The sequence below is a fragment of the Epinephelus lanceolatus genome, chromosome 11 (genome assembly GCF_041903045.1).
Source record: "Epinephelus lanceolatus isolate andai-2023 chromosome 11, ASM4190304v1, whole genome shotgun sequence".
In the NCBI taxonomy this organism is placed as follows: Eukaryota; Metazoa; Chordata; class Actinopteri; order Perciformes; family Serranidae; genus Epinephelus; species Epinephelus lanceolatus.
In genome coordinates this window covers 19723161-19742758 of record NC_135744.1, presented here as the reverse complement: position 1 = coordinate 19742758, position 19598 = coordinate 19723161, and the positions used below count along the sequence as shown (strand labels likewise).

General features: G+C 41.7%; 1 protein-coding gene across 1 annotated transcript in view; it reads left to right on the top strand.

The window, feature by feature from the left end:
* Window positions 1-406: 406 nt before the first annotated feature.
* The window catches only part of cxadr (CXADR Ig-like cell adhesion molecule), a 56234-nt gene continuing 37042 nt past the window's right edge, over window positions 407-19598 (top strand). Inside the window, exon 1 of the mRNA XM_033647782.2 lies at window positions 407-587. Within this exon, the coding sequence (XP_033503673.1) occupies window positions 536-587 (52 nt within the window). The 5' untranslated portion in view covers window positions 407-535. The remainder of the gene's footprint in view (window positions 588-19598) is intronic.

Here is a 19598-nt window from a genome sequence, read left to right as displayed (position 1 = left end):
TTGACGTTTCCGTATATAGCTATTCAGCCGGTTCAACACTACCTCTCTGATGCCATATCTTTTCAGCTTCTTGATTAACAAGTCATGATCAGTGGTATTACATGCCTTTTTTAAATCGACGTCCTCACGCCACTGGTGCAGAATGTCCCCTTTGACAATCGATGTGGCTTTTATCAGTCTATTATAGCTCTATATTTCACCCAGAAGGTTATACAAACTGTTACCTTCCTCAATGGAGTCCCCCTGGACGAGACGCACATAGGGTACCATACAGGACTACCTTTCTTCCATGGTTAAACAGTGGGACAGTTCCTTGCTCCAACCAGCAGAGGACATCACTGGATCTGCTTTGGGAACGCAGCCTGTCACGTGACACCCTGCGGCGCGCTCCGCTGTGCACCTGCAGAGAGCCGAGGAGAAGGAGGAGTAGAGTTTGGATGCTTCAGTCGAGCCGGACTGCCGCTTTTCACACGAACTCAGCACAAGTTCTCCCACCAACTTTCACCGAACAAGTCGTGGACTATCTGGAGCGGGAATGGAGCTTTGCATAGGCCGGTTCTGCTGTGTACTGTTGAGCCTGTTCACAGGTAAGTTTCCTGATACCAACTGTCGGTGAGCTACTTTGATTCTAATGGGTTTTCCACTCCGCGAGGACAGCCTCCGGTCAGCCGCGTTACACACTGAAACTTAGCTTTTTTCGACAAGTTAAAAACGCTGAAAACTTTAAGACATGTTGTGTTATCTCAAGTTAGTGTGGTTAACATGTAACTGGCTCGGTGGTTAACCAAAAACCACATCTGAGTACACTTTGAAGAATTCAGTCCGAGTAACTCCGACCCAAGGTCAGTTTAGTTAAGCTAGCTCCCCCGATCAAGCATCCGGCTAAACCAAATCTAACTGAAATAGTTAATTGTTATAAAATAATAATTTAAAAGTGGCTTTTCACGCATTGTTTGTATTAAAGATAGAGGACAAAAAGAGACAGCAAAGTAAAAAAGAAAGAAAAAGAAACATTAAGTTTGCCAACGTTACTTTACGTATTATATATTATTCCTCCAATAAAAGGGCAGTGGTTCGGTCCACATTTGATCAGGTATGGTTGTACTGGGGTACATCTTACACTGGATGAATGGGTGTTTAAATGTGTAGCGTCGTGTTTTAGGTTACCACAGAAACCATACTTTTTTATGGATGTTTCATGATGCCAAAACTCTGGTTATTTCCTTGTGATCCTCTGCTGGTTAACACAATGGCTTGATCCTCTCTTAAACCTGTGGCTGCATGACTTCAAAGTGAGGCCTTTTTTTGTGTCTGCCATCTGCCAGCTGATTGTTGCACCCCCCCTTTTCTAATCTGAAACCCCATGTTATCACATGTAACTCAACCACATGTTTGCTCCTGTTGACAGCTTTGTTTATAGTGGTGTCAGTTAAACCTTTTAATGTTAAGATCTGTATTTGAGGAAAGTTTAAACCCCAGTGACCCCCACCTCAGAGGGTTTGTTTGGTTGTTTGTTGATACTGTAGGTGGGTAGATAACAGTGGCAACTGTGAAACCACAGATCAGAAGAGTTTTAATTTAAACCAGTGGTGTCAGATTCATTTTAGTTCATGGGCCATATACAGCTCAATCTGATCTCAAGTGATCTGGACTGGTAAAATTGCAGCATAATAACCTATAAACAACTTTTTCAGTGTAAAGAAGTTAATTCTGAAAACCCATATGCAAAACAAATGATGAACAGATCGCAGTATACTCAAATGTGTGCAAACTCAGCAGTATGTCTCAGTGTTTCCACATTCAGTCAGTCTACTACTCCCTTTCATTACAAGTGCATTTTTATCATAATTTTCCACTAAAGCTGAAGCGATTATAGAAGCAGGTTACATTTTGCGTGGCATTATAAACCATTTACAATCTGAAGTTTTGTCAGTGCCTCAGCAGCAGGTCTGGTAAAGATTATTTTACCGAAGCTGCTGGTTGACAGTATGCTTCACAATGTTTAATGTCTTTAAACATGGCCAGAGAAAGTATTCATTGTTATTTCAGAGAGCTGTATTCCAGACAGAGTAGAAAAGCCTTTGAGGCAGCATTTTATATGAAGTATCTACTCACTGTTTGATTGCTCCTGAAACCTGGCATCTCTTAGCCTTCACATGTGCATCAACATTAGGTGTGCAAAGTCATCTTGTGGGCCAGATTGGACCCTTTGGTGGACCGGTTCTGGCCCCCGGGCCATGCGTTTGACACCTCTGATTTAAATCTTTCTTGCTGATTTGAATTTGAAATTTAGATATTCCTCATTTGGCTGGGAACCTCCCTAAAGAACATACAGCCAAGTGGTATCTTTTATCTTTAGTTTGGCAACCACTGAAGTAGAGCATTAGAGCCTTTCACAGCTATATTGGTATTGGAGTATATGTTGTCTAGTATGCACGATCATTTTTTAATTTTTTAAAACATTTTTTACAGAACATAAAACAGAAAAAGAGGCTTGGAGTGATTTATATTCATTGAATTGCCAATGAAGTTTACTGTCCCAGTGCACTCAGGCTATTTCTGACAATAAAGTTAATGGTTTAACTGTAAAATATCCTGTTTTGATAACCATATTTGAGGGACAATTACGTTGTATAGGTTTAAATAGATAGATAGATAGAAAATTGGCGGAAATCTTAATATTGGGATTTTTTTTACTCCCTAATATTGGTATTGACTTTGACCCTAAAAATCCAGTATCGGTCAGGCTCTACACTATTTTTTTAACCTTTAATTTAACCATTATTTAACCAGAATGTGTGTTTTTTGTTTCTGTTTCATTTAAAGCATTTTTAAAACTTGGTTTGTTCAACAAGGCTACAAATGTAGAAAGATTGCTAACACAAGTTCATCAAAACCATATGATAAAGTTAATAACCATCAATCTGAAGTATATATGAGTATTTATTTACCACTGTTGTTTGTTAACTGTAGGAGATGCATGTCTTAATTTCATGCATATGGGTGTGACTTCTTTGGAATTTACACTGAAACCAGCCGATCATTCCTCCCACTCTAAACAATGACGTGAAACTTTAGCTACAAGATCCTCTGTTGGCTTCGTTCAGCGTCATGCCATTGCAGTTATTGAAATGTTTTGAGATTTTGATGGGAAGCCACAGAGTCATGGTCAGAGCAATGACATTCCTGTGTGCTGATTAGTGAGAAACTGTATGCAATGAAGGGTTAGTGCTTTGTTTAGGATCATCCAGCACATCTCTCCTCGTAAAAGCTGGGGCATTGAGTGTAGTATAAGGTGTGTTGTTTAGCCTTCTTTTGTCCCATGATTCAACATTGTTTTGTATACTTGTTTGGGCTCATTACCATCTTAATAGCATCATGGCCTCGTCATTTACGCGCTGTTCCACTTCAGCAGACAAGAACAGTATCTGCCAGACTCGTAGCATTCTTTTAACATGGCTTAGTAATACACAATAATGCGCTAGCCTCTCTTAAATGGCAAAATAACAAATAGGGTCTTTCTGCTCCATTTTCTTTGCCCTATTTGTCCATGAGGCACCACATGGAATATACAATACTGACAAAAGAAATACAATTGTAAGAGAGAGATCTGAGACCCTTGAAATTGCGGTCAGCGTTGAGGATTCAGAATGTCTAAAAGTGCAGAGGATATTCATCCCGCCTTCACTTCACGAAACAATTTTGATGCAAGGAAAGCAGAAGGAGACATTTGGGGAATGTTTGTACACAGTGTGAAAATGCATCTTTGATGGGGCCTCCTTTTTGTAATTCTTTGTGCTGATGTTATTTGATATGACAGTGTCTGCTGTGGGGTTGGCTATTGCTTTGAACAATCACATCAGATGCTGTTACGCACACTAAACACTGCTCCATGCAAAGGCTGACACATGACAGGAGCTCTGCTTACAAGATATTCAACGTATTTTCAAAGTTAACCAACACAGTTACATGGTAAGACAATATGCTCGCTGCCCAAGCCGTGTGTCGGCCAAAAAGATGCCCTTGAACACACCAAAAAGACTACAGTCAATGACCAACTAGCATGTGTGTGAGCTGAAATAACTCTCCAACAGGTGGCAGAAGTCTGTATTCCGCATTCAGAGAGGGAAACCAGAAGATTGACCTTCACGGATTTGAGATGCCAGTTAGCCAACATGACCTGATGTTGAAAGAATAAATTCTACTCATATTGCGCTAGTGAACAATAATATGAACAGCTATGAACCATTTCTGCGAAAGAGCTTGATTTCACGCCCTCTTTTCGTATGTTTGTTGTCCTCACTTCCGTTTCTTTTCAGCACTGAGCTAAACTACCAATCAGGGAGATTTCTCTCAACAATGTGTTCCGATTTCAATTCAAATTGCGGCCAAAAAAGCCACCGTCAAGGGCTGACGAGTGCCAACGGTGCGGAACAAACCACAAAAACTAGGACGACAGACTAGGGCTGGGCATTATATTGACATTATATCAACATCATGATATTAGACTCAATATAATCCTAGCTTTTGGATATGTTAATATCACAAGTGTTGTCTTTTCCTGGGTTTAAAGGTTGCATTACAGTAAAGTAATGTAATTTTTTGAAAAAAACAAAATCCAAGGCAACTCTTCTCTGGTTCTCTGTTTTCAAGATGTACTACACTTCCTGACCAAAGAGCACCTTCCTGGATACCATGATACTGCAACCCACATGAGCACTTCATCTGCTGTTGTCTTAATGTAATTTTTTATTCACTAGACTGTTGTAGCTTTTGTATTTTTTGCCTTTACCCATTTAGTCATAAGGTTGCATCGGCAGTGGAGGAGGAAAAGAGGATACGCACATGCAGATGAGATTCTCCGTCCAATTTACAATTTTTCCCCCCAATACCATAGAGAAGAGTTTTCTCTGTGGTACAGTTTCACCGCTGCAACCTTATTTCGTCATTATATCCACACCACTGATTATTATTGATCAAAAGTCTCATTGTATAAATATAATTATCTATCTTTTGCGAATGCAGGAAAAGTCAACCCCGCATTATCATTTGAATATTGACTTTGAGGTATTTGGTCATTGACCGACAGTCAGCCTGGTGTGTCAGTGCCCTCACACCTATAATCAAAGAGCATGTCCAAGAACTATTACATGTTTGTCAGTCATTAGACACTGTGGTTAGCCCTGGCTGGCATGTCTGTCCACTTCTCCCTTTTAGTAATAGACACTGCTTGATTTAGTCCGTTCTCTATATATGTTTGAGTCCTTGTTTAGGACCTGAACAGTCACTATCATGCTGCAGGACCTGTCCTGGTGCCCCCTCCACTCCTGGCTTTTTGGATCAAAAGTGAAGCCACTGACCTCAGACAAACAGAAACCTAATGAACCTGTGAGCAGGCGCAGAGCGCAGTTACCTGATAAGCCTACAACCAAAGGCCCTGGCCAGGAACTGGTTGCTTGGTTACCTTTTTGAAAACAGACACGCAGATCCAGGGAGTGTACTTATGTGAGTGTGTGCTCTGGTTGCTCTACAAAACTACCCTCCCCCTCGCTTGCATGTATGTATTAGGTCGTCTTTTACAACAGGAAAAAAGCTGCAATTTTCACACAGGAGGTGTTGAAGTTGTATCAAATACCTTGATTGCAAAAGAGGTTTGATCAGTAAATCTTGGCCGAACTGTTGTCACTCTTACACCTATGTGTGTGTATTGATGAGGTGTTTTGGTAGAAGTAGTTGAGGCATGTACACCACACCCTGAGCCATTGTCATTGGCCTCACGCAGACAGTTATGACTTGAGGTCATATTCACTTGTCATGACCCAGCAGTCCGATGCCCCTTCTTGCCTCCTGTAGATGGAAACATGTTGCAGCCACAAATTCACCTCCAAGCAAGCAGCCACCCACTCTGCCCGGAGTCCCCCTGTCCTTGGAAATGAAGCAGGAACACGTGGAATCAGATTACACTCCAGGGACACTGTTTTGTCCTCCACAATTTGACGATGGGGACGACTGCGCATGAATATTCACAGCCCAGGACGTTAATATTTTAGCATGCCAGTGCTGCACAAGCCCTGTGCCAACTCCTGTTCACATGAGAGTGTGAAACGCTGATCCCGCCTTTACCTCACCACGTTACCCGACCTCTTCCCACTTTCCCCCTTCCATTTCATATCTGAATTACTGAATGAACAAATTGCTGCCCGCCAGAGAATGAGTAAAAATGATTAATAGCAGTGCTTGTTTCTGGGTCCTGTTAATGGCTGTGCAGCCACTCTGTATTCAGAGCTCGTTCCTTTTTCACAGGTAGGGACAAAAACTGCCTTCTGGGCTGCTGCCAATGCATTCTTGTGAGACGAGATATTGGCAAGAGCATATGTGAACCCTTTGGTCATAATGTCAATGTTACATTGATGAATATTTCAAGTTTGTATGTCTTATAAGTTCAGTAACACTTTGACCACAGTATTGGTTTACTGACAGCTGCAGGGTCTCCAGAGGGATGCAAATTATGTGCTAAATTTTCCAATAAGTGTAGCCCTGGAGCAGTTTCGCCTTAATGACACAAATTAGTGGCTGATCAGTTCATAAAGGTCATGCCTTAGTGTGTCTTTTGGACCTAGGGGACCATGATAAATTGGGCGGCTTGATTACTTGCTCACTTTGCTTATTTTATCCAATCAGCTGTCTAAAACCCAAAGGTATTTAATTTACAACAAAATGTCAGTGAAGCATATGTTTATATTGTATACCAGCCCTAGTTGTATAACAGTTATTGGCAGAACTATCTATGTTTGTCATTCATAGAAAATCCATTGCGGTTGCAAGGTTAGAGACTCGGTAAGCAAGCATCAATATGCGGTGAGGGAGCAATGATTTACTGATCAATTAACCGTCTGCCATACTGTATTAAGGTATTCATTTGAATAGCGATTGTACAATCATTACTTAGCAAAGGTAACTAGGCATGACAGTCCCGTCAAGCTTTGGATTTATTATCATCCCGAAGTGGTGTGCATGGGGCTGTAGTTGGAGAGAGTGTCTAAAGAGTTTGGAGAGCAGAAGGAGTATCAGAATCAGAAATATTTTATCGATCCCAGAGGGGAAATTGTGATTGGTTACAGTCGATCCAAAATATAGAACAGAGAATTATAAGAACTAAGAATAAGAGTATGATATAGAAGTATGTAAATGTTGCTAAGCCAGCAGTCGCGGTAGTAACAGTGCCGAATTGAGGTCTGTGTAAAATGACACCAGATGTTGACATTGTTGTGCTACACGACATGTCTTATGACACAGATAGCTTAGATTGTTTACTTGTACTTTGACCTGGACACTGTAAACCCCCCTGCTCTGTAAAGTATGTCCTGTTGCTTTCTGTTGTCCATCAGTGTTAGGTGTTTTGTGTGTTTTTGTATGAATCCTGGCTGCAAACCAATATCCCTGTAATAGACAGCAAAGACACTGTGAACATTGAACCTCATTTGCTTCCGGAACGCTGGCATGCTATCCAAAATTGTTGCAGCTATATGCTGGCATTGTTTGGTCAGTGTAGAAAGCAACGCTGGCGTAATGGCGCATCTTCTTTACGGCAGCATTGCAGAATCTTTGTCTAAAAAGGGCCATTGTATCTGCTCTAATGTAAACTGCAAACGTTAGCGTGCCTACTTTACTAGCTTAATGTTATGATCTACAGCAGTGACCACGGATCATTAACTAACTACAGTACTGCTACAGTAGTTTGTGGGGTTACAGCCCTGTTTGTGACTAGCACAGCCGTCATGTAGTAGTTCCCCAAATTGTAGAATGCTGTCACATTTTGTGAAATGTCAGCAGCTCAGTTTTACTCTGCTGTTTGTTAGAAGTGAAACATACTATTTTAACACGCTAGGGTCTAGGTACCATGTCTTAAGGGTTACTTTTGGTTCCAAAGGTACCATACAGAAAGTGTTTGTTGGAAACAGAGCTTTACAGTTTTCCTAAGCATACTTAAAATACTGGCTCTAAATTCAAGCACAAGAACAATGCTGTTTATTTTTTGACATGTCTTCTACATGGATCATCAACTGTTGAGGGCAGTACATGTTTAAGACCCTTTCACAGGGTTCTTGTTTTCAAGCACATCTGCCAGAAACCTTCAAAGGTCAGATGGAGACAGTGTTCTTGGACCAACTCATGTTGTTAATGTTAGCTTAATTAATCAGCAGTCAGAGGCCAGAGATGAGAAGCCTGCTTTTGTCTGCCTCTGCCCGTCTCAGGACTCACTGTTCCAAAAACAATTTCAAGGAGTAAATATGTTTAGATTTCTCAAAGTGCGTGTTGGATAGAGATTGTTCTGAGCAGGAGACATTTCCTCTGCTATCCATGTGACCTATCAGGTAAAACAAGGTCGTTGCAGTGCTGATTTTTCCCCACTCTCTGGAGCCCATTGGTCATCATCGCTGTGTTGCACTGTTAGGGCGATAAACACACCCAAAGCACATTCATCACGTAGCCACTTGATGCCCAGCGCTGCGGCGCCCACAACGCCCTCTACTCCTAATGAGGAATAATGGGCCCTGTGACAAATAAGCTGTTCACTGTGATGATAATAAGGGTGTTCATGTTCCTCGTATCTCAAATGAACATCACCAGGATACATTTTTCTGTAGATTAACAGTGTAGAAGCAGAGAAATGGCTGCACACCAGGCAGTGAAGGGGATTTGAAGGATTTTGTTGCAAAATGCTGTATAATTATTTGGAAAATATGACACTGCATTTCAGTAAACTTTAAAAAGAAGAGGGTGCTGCACTTAAGACAAGTATTTTGTAAATATGCCTTGCAACTATGGTAAAAGAAACGTCTGGCATCCATTTTCCATGGTGATTATCACTGTTTTCAAACGGTGGATGTCTCTGACTGGATTTATCCTCTCAGACTGTAAACATTATAGCACACTGTTTACCTTCTTGAATAGAGGGAATGCCTATTTAAACTGATAAATGGAAAAACAAATATTCCTCAGCCAGTATCCAGGTATGTAAAGCATCACTCCACTTCTGCTTCTCCCCCTTATGACTGTGTTTTCTGGTTGTTTTTGCATAATATTCTCACGGCATCTGAGCTAGCCATGTCTGTGTGAGGATACACAGTGTGGCAGGCAGGTCCCCAGGGTGCTGCATCTGCAGGTGCTGGTGTGCAGTCTGCTCCTGCCTACCTGCTAGGCAGGTGTCAGCTCAGCTCTACTCATGCTTGAACCTCTGTTAGATTATCCTTTGTGCAGTGTTAAAGAATTGGGCTCGGTTGTAGGCTACACAGTGGAAAGAAACTCACGTTATTGTGTAAAAACAGACCTGTGGCAATTTATTCTGACAACAAATCTTTTGTTGCCACTTCTGACTTCCAATGGACGCCATCATTTGGAAGATAAGCATGATGTATTGTATTGTGCATGTCACATTATTATCAGCTAATGTCCAGGCATTGTCTAACACAGAGCTGAGTTGTGGGAAGATGATTGTATTTTGTCCTCCAGCAGTAAGCCCCACTCTCGCAGCTAAGAACATTAGAGTTAATTGTGTGTCTAATCTTGAAAAATATTATGGCTCAGAAAATAAGGGACATAAGCAGAAGGTTGGGTGAATTTTGGGGGGAGGCGGGGGTAAAGCAGCTGTTGAAGGAGCCATTTTTAGCACCTCTATCTCATTGAAAAACATTACACATTGTTGACGGCTCATATGGTGAAAAAGGCAAATAAGTGTTGTCTGTAGGAAGCCTCTGTCTTGATTCAGTCCCACTCGATTTTGCTCCCCGTGGTGTTGATCATTCAAGTCAGTCTTTGTCTGTCTTAGTCTGATGTTTAATCATCATGTCAAATTATATAGTTATGCTAATAACTCCTGTCCATAGAAAATAAGGGATTTGTTATGAAAAATGCCTGTTGCCATGCACAAAATTCGAGTCTGAACAATTTTTACACGGGTATGATTGCTTGTATTATAGATTTTAGAATTATATTAAAGCGGTTGTGTGGTGAAATGTTATGATGCAGGCCGAATCTTGTTAGGAGCGTTAAAGGAGTATTGATACAACGCAACACAGAATTAGACCCAGAAAATCCAATTTCTTGTATCATTTGTTGCCTCATAATCAAGCTGATGCTAAACTAAAGCCAAAGACTGCAGTGCAAATCCTCAGAATTTGGAGTGTGTAAAGAGGTCAGGTATTACATGTAGGTTTTAATGTTACACAGGCTGTGCATCTGTATATCTGTTGCAACATCTGCATGTTTTGTATGGCATCTGATGGAAATATATTTTAGTGTTGGATGTTACAAGATGCTGTTGATATGGTTGCAAATGTAGGGATATATGGATAAAGGAAAGCTACTGTATGTGCAAGCTGTAGCGTTTCTGCAAGATGTAACTAATCTGCTTTGTATATATGAATGCAAACAAACACTCAGTTTCATGAAAGAACATTACATGAGATTAGATCAGATGAAAGCTCGCCGCATGGGGGAATCGGGTCATTGCTGTAAAGAGAATAGAAAGATATATCCCTCCGATCATAAATACATAAATACATAAAAATGTAAAATGTTAAGAATAGACATTTGGGTGAGAATATTTCTTTGAAGTCTCATGTTCACAGTTTCAGACTAGTCAGTCAGGCAAACCAAAGCCGTTTTCTCATATGAACTCCAAGCAAGGTAAAGTGAATCAAGTTTTCTTAGTCCCACTCCTGCTGGATTTCTGTCCATTACCGCCAACTCCAGCAGTGTGTGTTATACTTCCGCCTAGGGGGCAGAGGGGGCGGGGTGCTCGTGCCGGTTGATGAGGGCTGATAACATATGTAGAGAAGTCAGTTACGGTTGCAACACTAATATTTACAAAAAAATTAGGGCTGCCCCTTAATAGGCAACCAAACCTAAGTCAACCAGGAGGGTCATTAGTCGGCAAGATTTCATTCGTCGCTTAGTCACAGAAAAAAATAAAACATGACCTCATGTTTTCCAGGCAGTTAAAGATGCTTAAAGATTTGTACGGCCCCTAATTTCCAGGGCTGGTACCTGCAGTTATTCCACAGGCTAGTTAATAACATGTCGGGCAGGAAATCCAAAGTGTGGGATCATTTTGAGAAGGTGAAGGACGAACCCAAGGTGATATGTAAACTCATCTTCATTGGTCGACTACAAACATGACGTATCATCTGAAACATGGAAGTAGCTACATGCCCATTAACTATGTAGCACAATGCTAAAACTATTCTTTCTAAGACCTTCAACTTAAGCCATTGTGTTGCCCCGCCCAAAATATATAATTAGGTAATTAAATTTATATCGTAAAAATGTGGGAGACTAGTCAACTAATGGCCCTAAATGACGACTGTTGGTCGACTAGAAATTCTTAGTCAGGGGCAGCCCTACATAAAATGTATTAAGGTAGTTAAATTCCCCTAACTTGGTTGTGATTGGCCAGTGAGCCCACACCCTCTCATGCGCACCCTGAATGACGGCACTGATCAGATGTAGCGCTCTCAATTGTATGCCAACAAATCACATGACCCACAGTTAGTTTGTAAACATTTTGTTCCAACCCGCAGTTAAATGAAAACTGGCCCCTCCATCAAGATTTGTGTTGGGTCCTGTGGGACCCGCTGAATCCCAATCCCAATGCAGTCCTCTGGTGCGGACATTCAACAGGAGATTGTCTCTGTCAGAAGCGTTTTCACCTACTGGGAATACTCTGTTTGGTTTAGGGCAAGGGGTGATGTCTGGGTATAGATTGCAACAGGCAGGACACAATGCGGATTTCATCGTGGTCACATAGCCTGCTCGTAGTTTGGTCACAAACATCAGAGTCCTTTGCTGTCCTTCAATTTGTCTGACAATGTCAGCTTCAGCCCTTACCGACAGAAGTTCCTAGATTCCATTGTCTCTACAGTTAGTCATTTTGTTGCCCTTCCTGTAAATGATCCTTGCTCTTCTCCCACGGATGCTGCGTGATAGAGACGTCATCCACATGCCCACACGCTTGCTGTGAATTCCCCCAGACAATTACCTGCTCTATTCACACATGGGCTCAGTCGGACTTTCCACTGACTTTGTTCCGGGGAGCTGGCAAGGTAAAGTGTGTTTAATGTCTGATCCAACTGACTCAGACGTTTGCAGTCTCACATACAGCCCCTCCAGTTAATTTCTAGATATTTCAGGTTTGCAGTGCATGTGTGAAAGAGGCTCAAGTGTCAGCCGGTGTGCCAGGAGAATTGAGTTTGAGTGGTGTCCAAATGTATATTGTAGTGGGAATTTGAACAGGTCTTCACTACATTCAGCTTCCTTTTTACTTATTAGTTTTACAACCAGGTGTCCAAACGATCATGGCTGTCTGCCACCTCCCCTCTCTTCCTTTAACACGCATTAAAATGATCTTTTCCTGAAGTCATTACCCCTGGATCGTTGTTGGATCTATAGGTATGATGACCGGGGCATCTGCTACAGTTGGGTATAGAAAAGGCTCAGTGCCTGAGCCAGAGCAAGGTCAGTAAGCCAAAGCAGACATTTAATTACTGTAGTGCATCTCGCCGCCATGCAGGGAAATCGGCAGCTGGCCCAGCGGCCCTCCAGAGAGATGAGATTGAACTGAAAATAGCTCTGTGACTGGCTGGTTTATGATGGTCAAAATGCACATTACTGCACAACCTTAATCACAAGTGCTGCTGTTTTAATAAGCAGGCACACAGGGGCAGCCAGGCTGCAGTTGTTGCTGGTAAGTTCCTGAGGAACCAGCTGTTAAGTGTCTTAATGGAGCCCATGTATAATTCATGGGTACACACAGAGCTGCGTGGCTGGCTGGCTGTCTTTCTCAGAGTGGCCGATAATTGGAAGGAGAAGAGTAAACCCCATCACATCTTTAGTCACACTGGCACCCACAGCACCCAACTCTCTTCTCTCTAAAGTAAACATCATCTCTACATTTAATCCCTCTGTGACAGGACATCTATCTGATGAGAGTAAAGGGATGATTTATCAGCGACAGCTAGAGCTCTAGATTAATGACCTGTGGACATAAAAAGAGCCTGTGACTGCCCACAGTGTCACCCAGCATTTTATCAACTTAGAAGTCTCTTAGTTCTAAGTGCTATTAATCAGCCCTTAACATGTTGGGGAGTACTGTAACATCCCGAGAGCTTAAAAGACCTTGTCAAAAGGAAAGGTGAATTCTGCTGGACATGAAAAGTCCCTGATAATCCCTCTGCTGTAAGATAAAGTGTGGGAAAAATTAGCTGGATACCCTTGACCTGGATCTAAGTGAACAGAAATTAATGTCAGACCCTGTAGGATGTTTTTATCACGCTGGACAAGAATTCTTGGACTGCTGTCAATACAAACTCTAAACATCATCACAGCACAGCACGACATACCCTTTACCCACCAAAATTAGTGGACAGTGTTTTCTTGAGGATTTTTACGAGGATATCATGCATGCATACCCTTATTGTGATTGCCCTCCGGTAGATGGAGACATGAAATACAATACTTATCAATATATGTAATATTCATTCATTGTGCAAATTAAGAAAAAACACATTGGCTGATTCTGATAGGTCATTTCAAAGCTAATATTGGCCGATACTGATGACGTACCGATATTATCGTGCATCCCTAGTTCAAGAGGTTATTGAGTAATGACATGAAACCAAAAATTGTTACAACTGCCTTGAATCAGCCCTGCATATCGAGTCGCAGAGACAAGACAAATCAAACCCTGGAGGAATTTAGATGAGAAAAAGCTGGTGTACATAAAGATACCATGTTGGGTGTGTGGGCAAAATAGCGGCCAAAACAAAGCTAAACGGTGAAAGAAGCAGAGTGTATCACAGCCTCCATAGTAGCGTTGAGTGTGATGTGAGTTTGGCAAGTGAGGAGAGAGAGACGGTTTGTCTGCATTCAGATCAGGCAGGTTAGCTGAACGTCAGGTTGGCAGTAAATCATGAATGTTCAGTGTGAGCCACAGTTTGTCAGAACCACAAGACCAATGACAGCACATAGTCAAATTTTCTCGTGTGTTTTGCATCATCTGATAAGCTCTTCTGATCAGCCCTCAAACTCTTTAGAATGAATGTTCACTGATAACAATTGGCAATAGACTCTTTTTCTGATTTCATATAAATCAGAGCCGTATACTCTGTAGTAGGGGAGTATGCCTTTTTTTTTTTTTTACTGGGGTATACCTGTCGATGTCCCACATTCAGCGGAAAACAGGATAGTAAACAATAGAAAGCAGCATGGAGGAGAGAGAAAATGTTCCTCCATCATTCTTCGTCTTCCTTTCAAGGTCGTTGCCAACTTATTTGGAATTATGTTCGGGTCCTGCTCAGACAGAGGCGGGCATGCTTACATGGTAACCCCAGATTCCCACGAACTCCCATGAGATTTCATGTTCCCTGTGTCAAGTGATCATGTCAACCCAAACCATATCTTTCCCAAACACTAACAAAGTGCTTTATGTGCCTAAACCTGACTGGACCTTAACCACAGCGTTTTCACACCATAAAACAGCGAGACAAAATATTTTGTGAGAGTTTTGCAAATCTAGGATTACCATCTAGCCAAGACTGATGCAGATGAACGAAATTTGTTGCGGCATGACATGCATCGTGCCAGAAAGGGGTGAAAATTAGCAAGACCACCCTGGTTGTCATATTTCCATCACTGCCGATTGGAGCTGGAGCCGATGAATACCCGTGACTAATACGGAGTCATCTGTCCCAAGATTTAATGCTGATTGTAACCTTTACCCTAAAAGCAAAAGCCAGATGTTAGAGAGTGGGTGTTAGTGTTTTGTTTGTTTTTTTTTGTCCATTTGGGAAAGGGGCTTTACTCTCAGGTCCTCTTTTCCAGACCGGTGCTATGCAGCATTTTCTCTTCCAGGATTCAGCATTTTCAACCAACATGAAATCTGTTTATATTTTCACATAGAAGCCACGTAAGGTGAACAGTCGTTATTGTGCTGTGCCTCAGCCACTTTCCCTAGATTATATACTTGTCAGCCTGATCCAGGATGCCCTATAAGCAGCATTTGGCTGCCTGTCCAGACTACTCAGGGGTCAGACCTTTTTAGATGTCATTAGAGCCATCAGGGAGTCAGCTTGTACGGCAGGTTTCGGGCAAAAGCACTTTACTACAGCCACTGAACACTCAGCAGCCAGACAACCTTGCTGAATCTCTTTAAGGTGTCAGGCTCTTTGTAAGTGCCTTTTTTTTTTAACTTCTTGCCACATATGTTAAAGTAAACAAGATATTGTTAGGATCATGGTATAGTCGTGCAATTTAAATCATAGGCATTCCTCCTGTCAGCCAGTTATTAAAGGAATATTTTACCTTGACTGATGTCATATTTTTCTTCTGACAACAAAGGTTAAACTTGATTTTCTTGTTTGTCCTGACAGATAGCATTTCCATTCCCTTTCCAAGGAGTGTGATGACTGAATATTCCCAGTTATATTTAGTAATTTAAAAGTATAATACTTAACATTTACCTGAAATCAAACCCCATTTTTGGTACCATTTATGGTCGATTTGTTTTTCTGAAATAGTTCAATTCAGTGTAATTACATTCTGTAATGATCTCTCTATTGACTTTATGCCTTCCAGGAACAAGTGGGTGCTCCATCTCTGTTGTTGTAGCCTTTACTTCCTGTGTATACATGTGGGAATGTGTTGTGTCATGTAGATTGACAAGTGCTGCTTGTGATCAGTTTGCGCCTACGTTATACAAATGACAACGTTTAGGAAAATAGAGACTTTCTTTTACAGCAGTTTGGCAAACATCGGCCGATTTCGACACTGTAGCACGGCACAGCTCTGGGATCAGCTGGTATAATAGTCACTGTGACTGGTCAGAATATGTGTGTATATGTGTTTAATTTTAACATCATAACAGAATGCTCATTTGGTTGGGCTTGGACTTACTGTGTTACAATTGCATTATACGTAATTATACTATCAATAAAATCTACGTTACATAGCTGACATAGCAACCTGTGTTGGTAAATCCGATTCTGTATGACCTCTTCATGACTTTAAGAAATGTAGGATAGGCTTTGTGAACCGATCAGAACCGCTTTTGACTTGTTTTTCTTACACCCAGCAAAACCAACCTAAAGTGAAAATGTAAAACATGTTATGGAACAAACAAACAAACAAACAAACAAACAAAAAAAGAGAAGGTCAGTATAGTTATTGTCAATATTGTTTCTGTCTTACTGTATTCAGAATGAGAGGCTTCACAGGGAAACCACGCAGCATGTAATCACAGCACAGTTTATCTCATTAAATCAGCCTCGTTGTTTACTGCTCACTCTCTTTACTTTTAGCTGTAGTAGAATCCAACCACGCTTGCTGTTACCACGGTTACCATGGGTATCACCAATTCAACCACAGCTGAAATCTTATACATATTATAATATTACAGCATCTTAAAAACAGCGCACCGCGACCTGTTGACAAAAAGCTTTGTTTCCCGTCGCCGTCTTCATTAGAAATAGATGAGGGAAGATGTTGCATGTGCGATTGCTTTTAACTTGGGTGGCTGGGCGCTGCGTTGCATCCGTGGCATCAGCTTTACTCTGCTGTGCATTACAAAATACCACAGCTTCTGCCCTCTGATTCAGAGGCAATTTCATGCTCTGGAGTCCAATTTAATGCGGGAGTAACATATACATGTACACTGTGCCTAATGTTTGTGTTCAGTTTGCAGTGATCAGCTCTCTAAGGGTTCTTAAAAAAGATATATATATACACATGCTTGGGTTGTTGAGATAGATCTAATTAGCCTACGAAGTCTATCAGGGTCAAAATAACAAACTCACTGCAGCACACAACACAACTCAGAGAATCTTGAATTCCCTTTGAATCTGAGCTCTGCGTCTTTAACGGGCTTACTGCCTGTATTTCTACACTTCCAGGCTTTCTGCTCTTCTTTGTGCGTCTGACAAGCCTCATCTTATGCACAGTTAAAGAACACAACATGAAGGAAAAAATACCATCATAATATGTCATGACCAAAAGTGAAGGATTTCCCCTTTGTGCAGGAGAGCAAAACTAGTGCAGCGGAGTTATTTTTAACATTCCCAATCGCATCTTGTCATTTAACATGGTGTGTAGACTAGACTGGTTGTTTTGAGCTTTCCCCTCATGTCTAGGCTGGGAGTGCGAGCTGGAGGCATGAATAAACTCAGCAGTCTCGGTTAAGCTGTAACAACAACTGACAGTCTTCGCCTGCAGCTTCCTACAGGGCTCAACACTCAGGTGCATTTACTACACCTACCTCCAAGAACCTCGGAGTGAAGGAGAGACTCCTGCCTCGAAACATCAGGCCTGTTTCACTGCCTGTGCAGAGAGAGAAAGAGAGGAGAGAAAAAAGGATTATCCGTCTTGTTATCTTTTAACAGCAGTCTTATCTTGATGTCCTGCTGTAGTGTCTCCCCCACACAGAGGACAGGAAGGGACTGTCTGTGTTGTTACACTTTTACAAAGACCTCATTCTGCCTGGACGGGAGTGCTTTGGACAGGATGAGAGGCTTTACAGAGAAGGGATGTTATAAATGCATTTGAAAGGGAATTGATGTTTTAGCAGTTATTACAAAGTACTTGGTCAATACACCATTTATGCCCTTGGGGAGCTTTCAGCTGCAATCAGATATCTTTTCACTGAAATAGGCTGTGTTGGTCCTTTTACCCTTTAAATAAAGTGTTCTGAATTGAATTTGACGGCATACTCTGGGCACCAAACACATAAAGGGCCGTGTATTTTCCACCAAAGTCCAGAAGACCACCATCATGCAATGTCCTTCAGGCAGGGGACCTAATTTTAGACCAGTGCCTGGAGGAAACGGCGTGAGCAAGACAGACTCATTGACTGCCTGCCAGCCAATCTAGCTGACAGCTTCACACATGCCTGTGCGCTACATGGAAAATAGGTTACTGTGTAAATCTACCATAGGCAGATAATGTATCTTCATCTGCAGCAGCCGAGCTCCTTTGTCCTCCATAAAACATGAGAAAATCAGCTGTAACGGAGGAAACTGAATCCCTCACAGCAATTTTTAACCAGCAAACTAACTCAGATTCAATGGAAATATGTCTTTTTCTTTTTTTTTTTTAATTTTTTTTTTTAAATCTTTGTAATAACCTTTTTCCACCAAAATTAAGCGACCAATGAAATCTTTCCAACTAACGACCTTTCTGGTTGACTAACCTTATTCGACTATTAGGGGGCGGCCCTACTTGATTTTGAACAATGTCTGAGCGCTGCTTGTACAGAGATGGAAGGTATTTTGTAATGGCCCGTTGTTGCATCGCACCGGCAGAGAGGTTAAAATTAGCACTTCCAGCAGGATGTCATATTTCCATCATTGCTGATCGGAGCTTGAGCCGACAAATATCGGTGATCACTGCATGCATTTGAGTCATTTGTACCTGGAGTGAATGCCAATTGTAACCTTTCCCATTAAATATAAAAGTCAGATGTTAGTGGGGGTTTTTTGTCTAGGGGGAAAGTAGGCTTAAGGTAATGTAGATGTCAGTGAATCAGTTTTAAGTTATTCAAAGCAGTGGTCAGACTTTTAGATATGCTGCACTCTATCTAAAGGAACAGGGGAGGAACCCAGGAATGTATTGGGAGGCGTTTGTGTTTGAATTCTTGATACTTCTATACTTGCCTCTGTCTGCAGTCTGGCCTCACACCTTAATCCTTTTAGTGGTTTGGCAGTGAGCCATAAAAGCCTCTACCTCTCCATAGGTGTTTACTTTACATACAGTTTGTATATGTGTGACTAGATTTACCACCTAAGCACCTTTTTGTTAAAACAATGTTAAGAAAAAAACCCCCCAGATATGCCAGAGTCAGTGATTAGTTTCAGATGCTATGAGGAAATCGTTTCTTATTGCTGAGAAAGGCATATCTGACTAAAGCTGCCCTGTTCGTTCTCACAGCCTTTATTTCAGTGGTGCAGTGAAACATTCAGCCCACCTCAGCCTGAGCAGATGAAACTGCTGAGCTCTGGAAATTCCAGAAATGTGAAATTGTTTCCCCTCCTGAGGAGTTTCTGAGTTTTTGTAAAAATTCCATCACTAATGACGTTGAACACCAGGCTTGTTAAAAGCTCCAGAAAAAAACTCTAATCCCTAATTTTGCCCTGTGTTTCAAGGGAAATGTTCTAGTTTGATTTTCACGCTCTATTGCTTAAAGCTGACTTCTCATGTGCTCACCTCTCTGACATAATTAAGCATGGTCGTGAGAAACCTTTGTTTGCCTCTGTATGCTCACACATTTTGCTTGTCTTCTGCAATGCAAATGAGTTTGTATGTTCCCTGAAATGTGAACCGTGTGGATCGACTCTCCAACACGTCCTACCCCACAGTTAAAACCACTCTGTGAGAGTCCATCATCAGTCTGAATGAAGTAGCTGCACTCTGCTGCACTTGTGTCTCAGTGTGTGATCAGCGATGCTGCCTCCTGATCACAGTTGGCATTGTGCCCTGGGGCCCGGACAAAGGCTGGGGCTGGGGCGCCGGCAGGGGCCTGGTCTGTATCAGACACTTTATTTGTTTTGGGG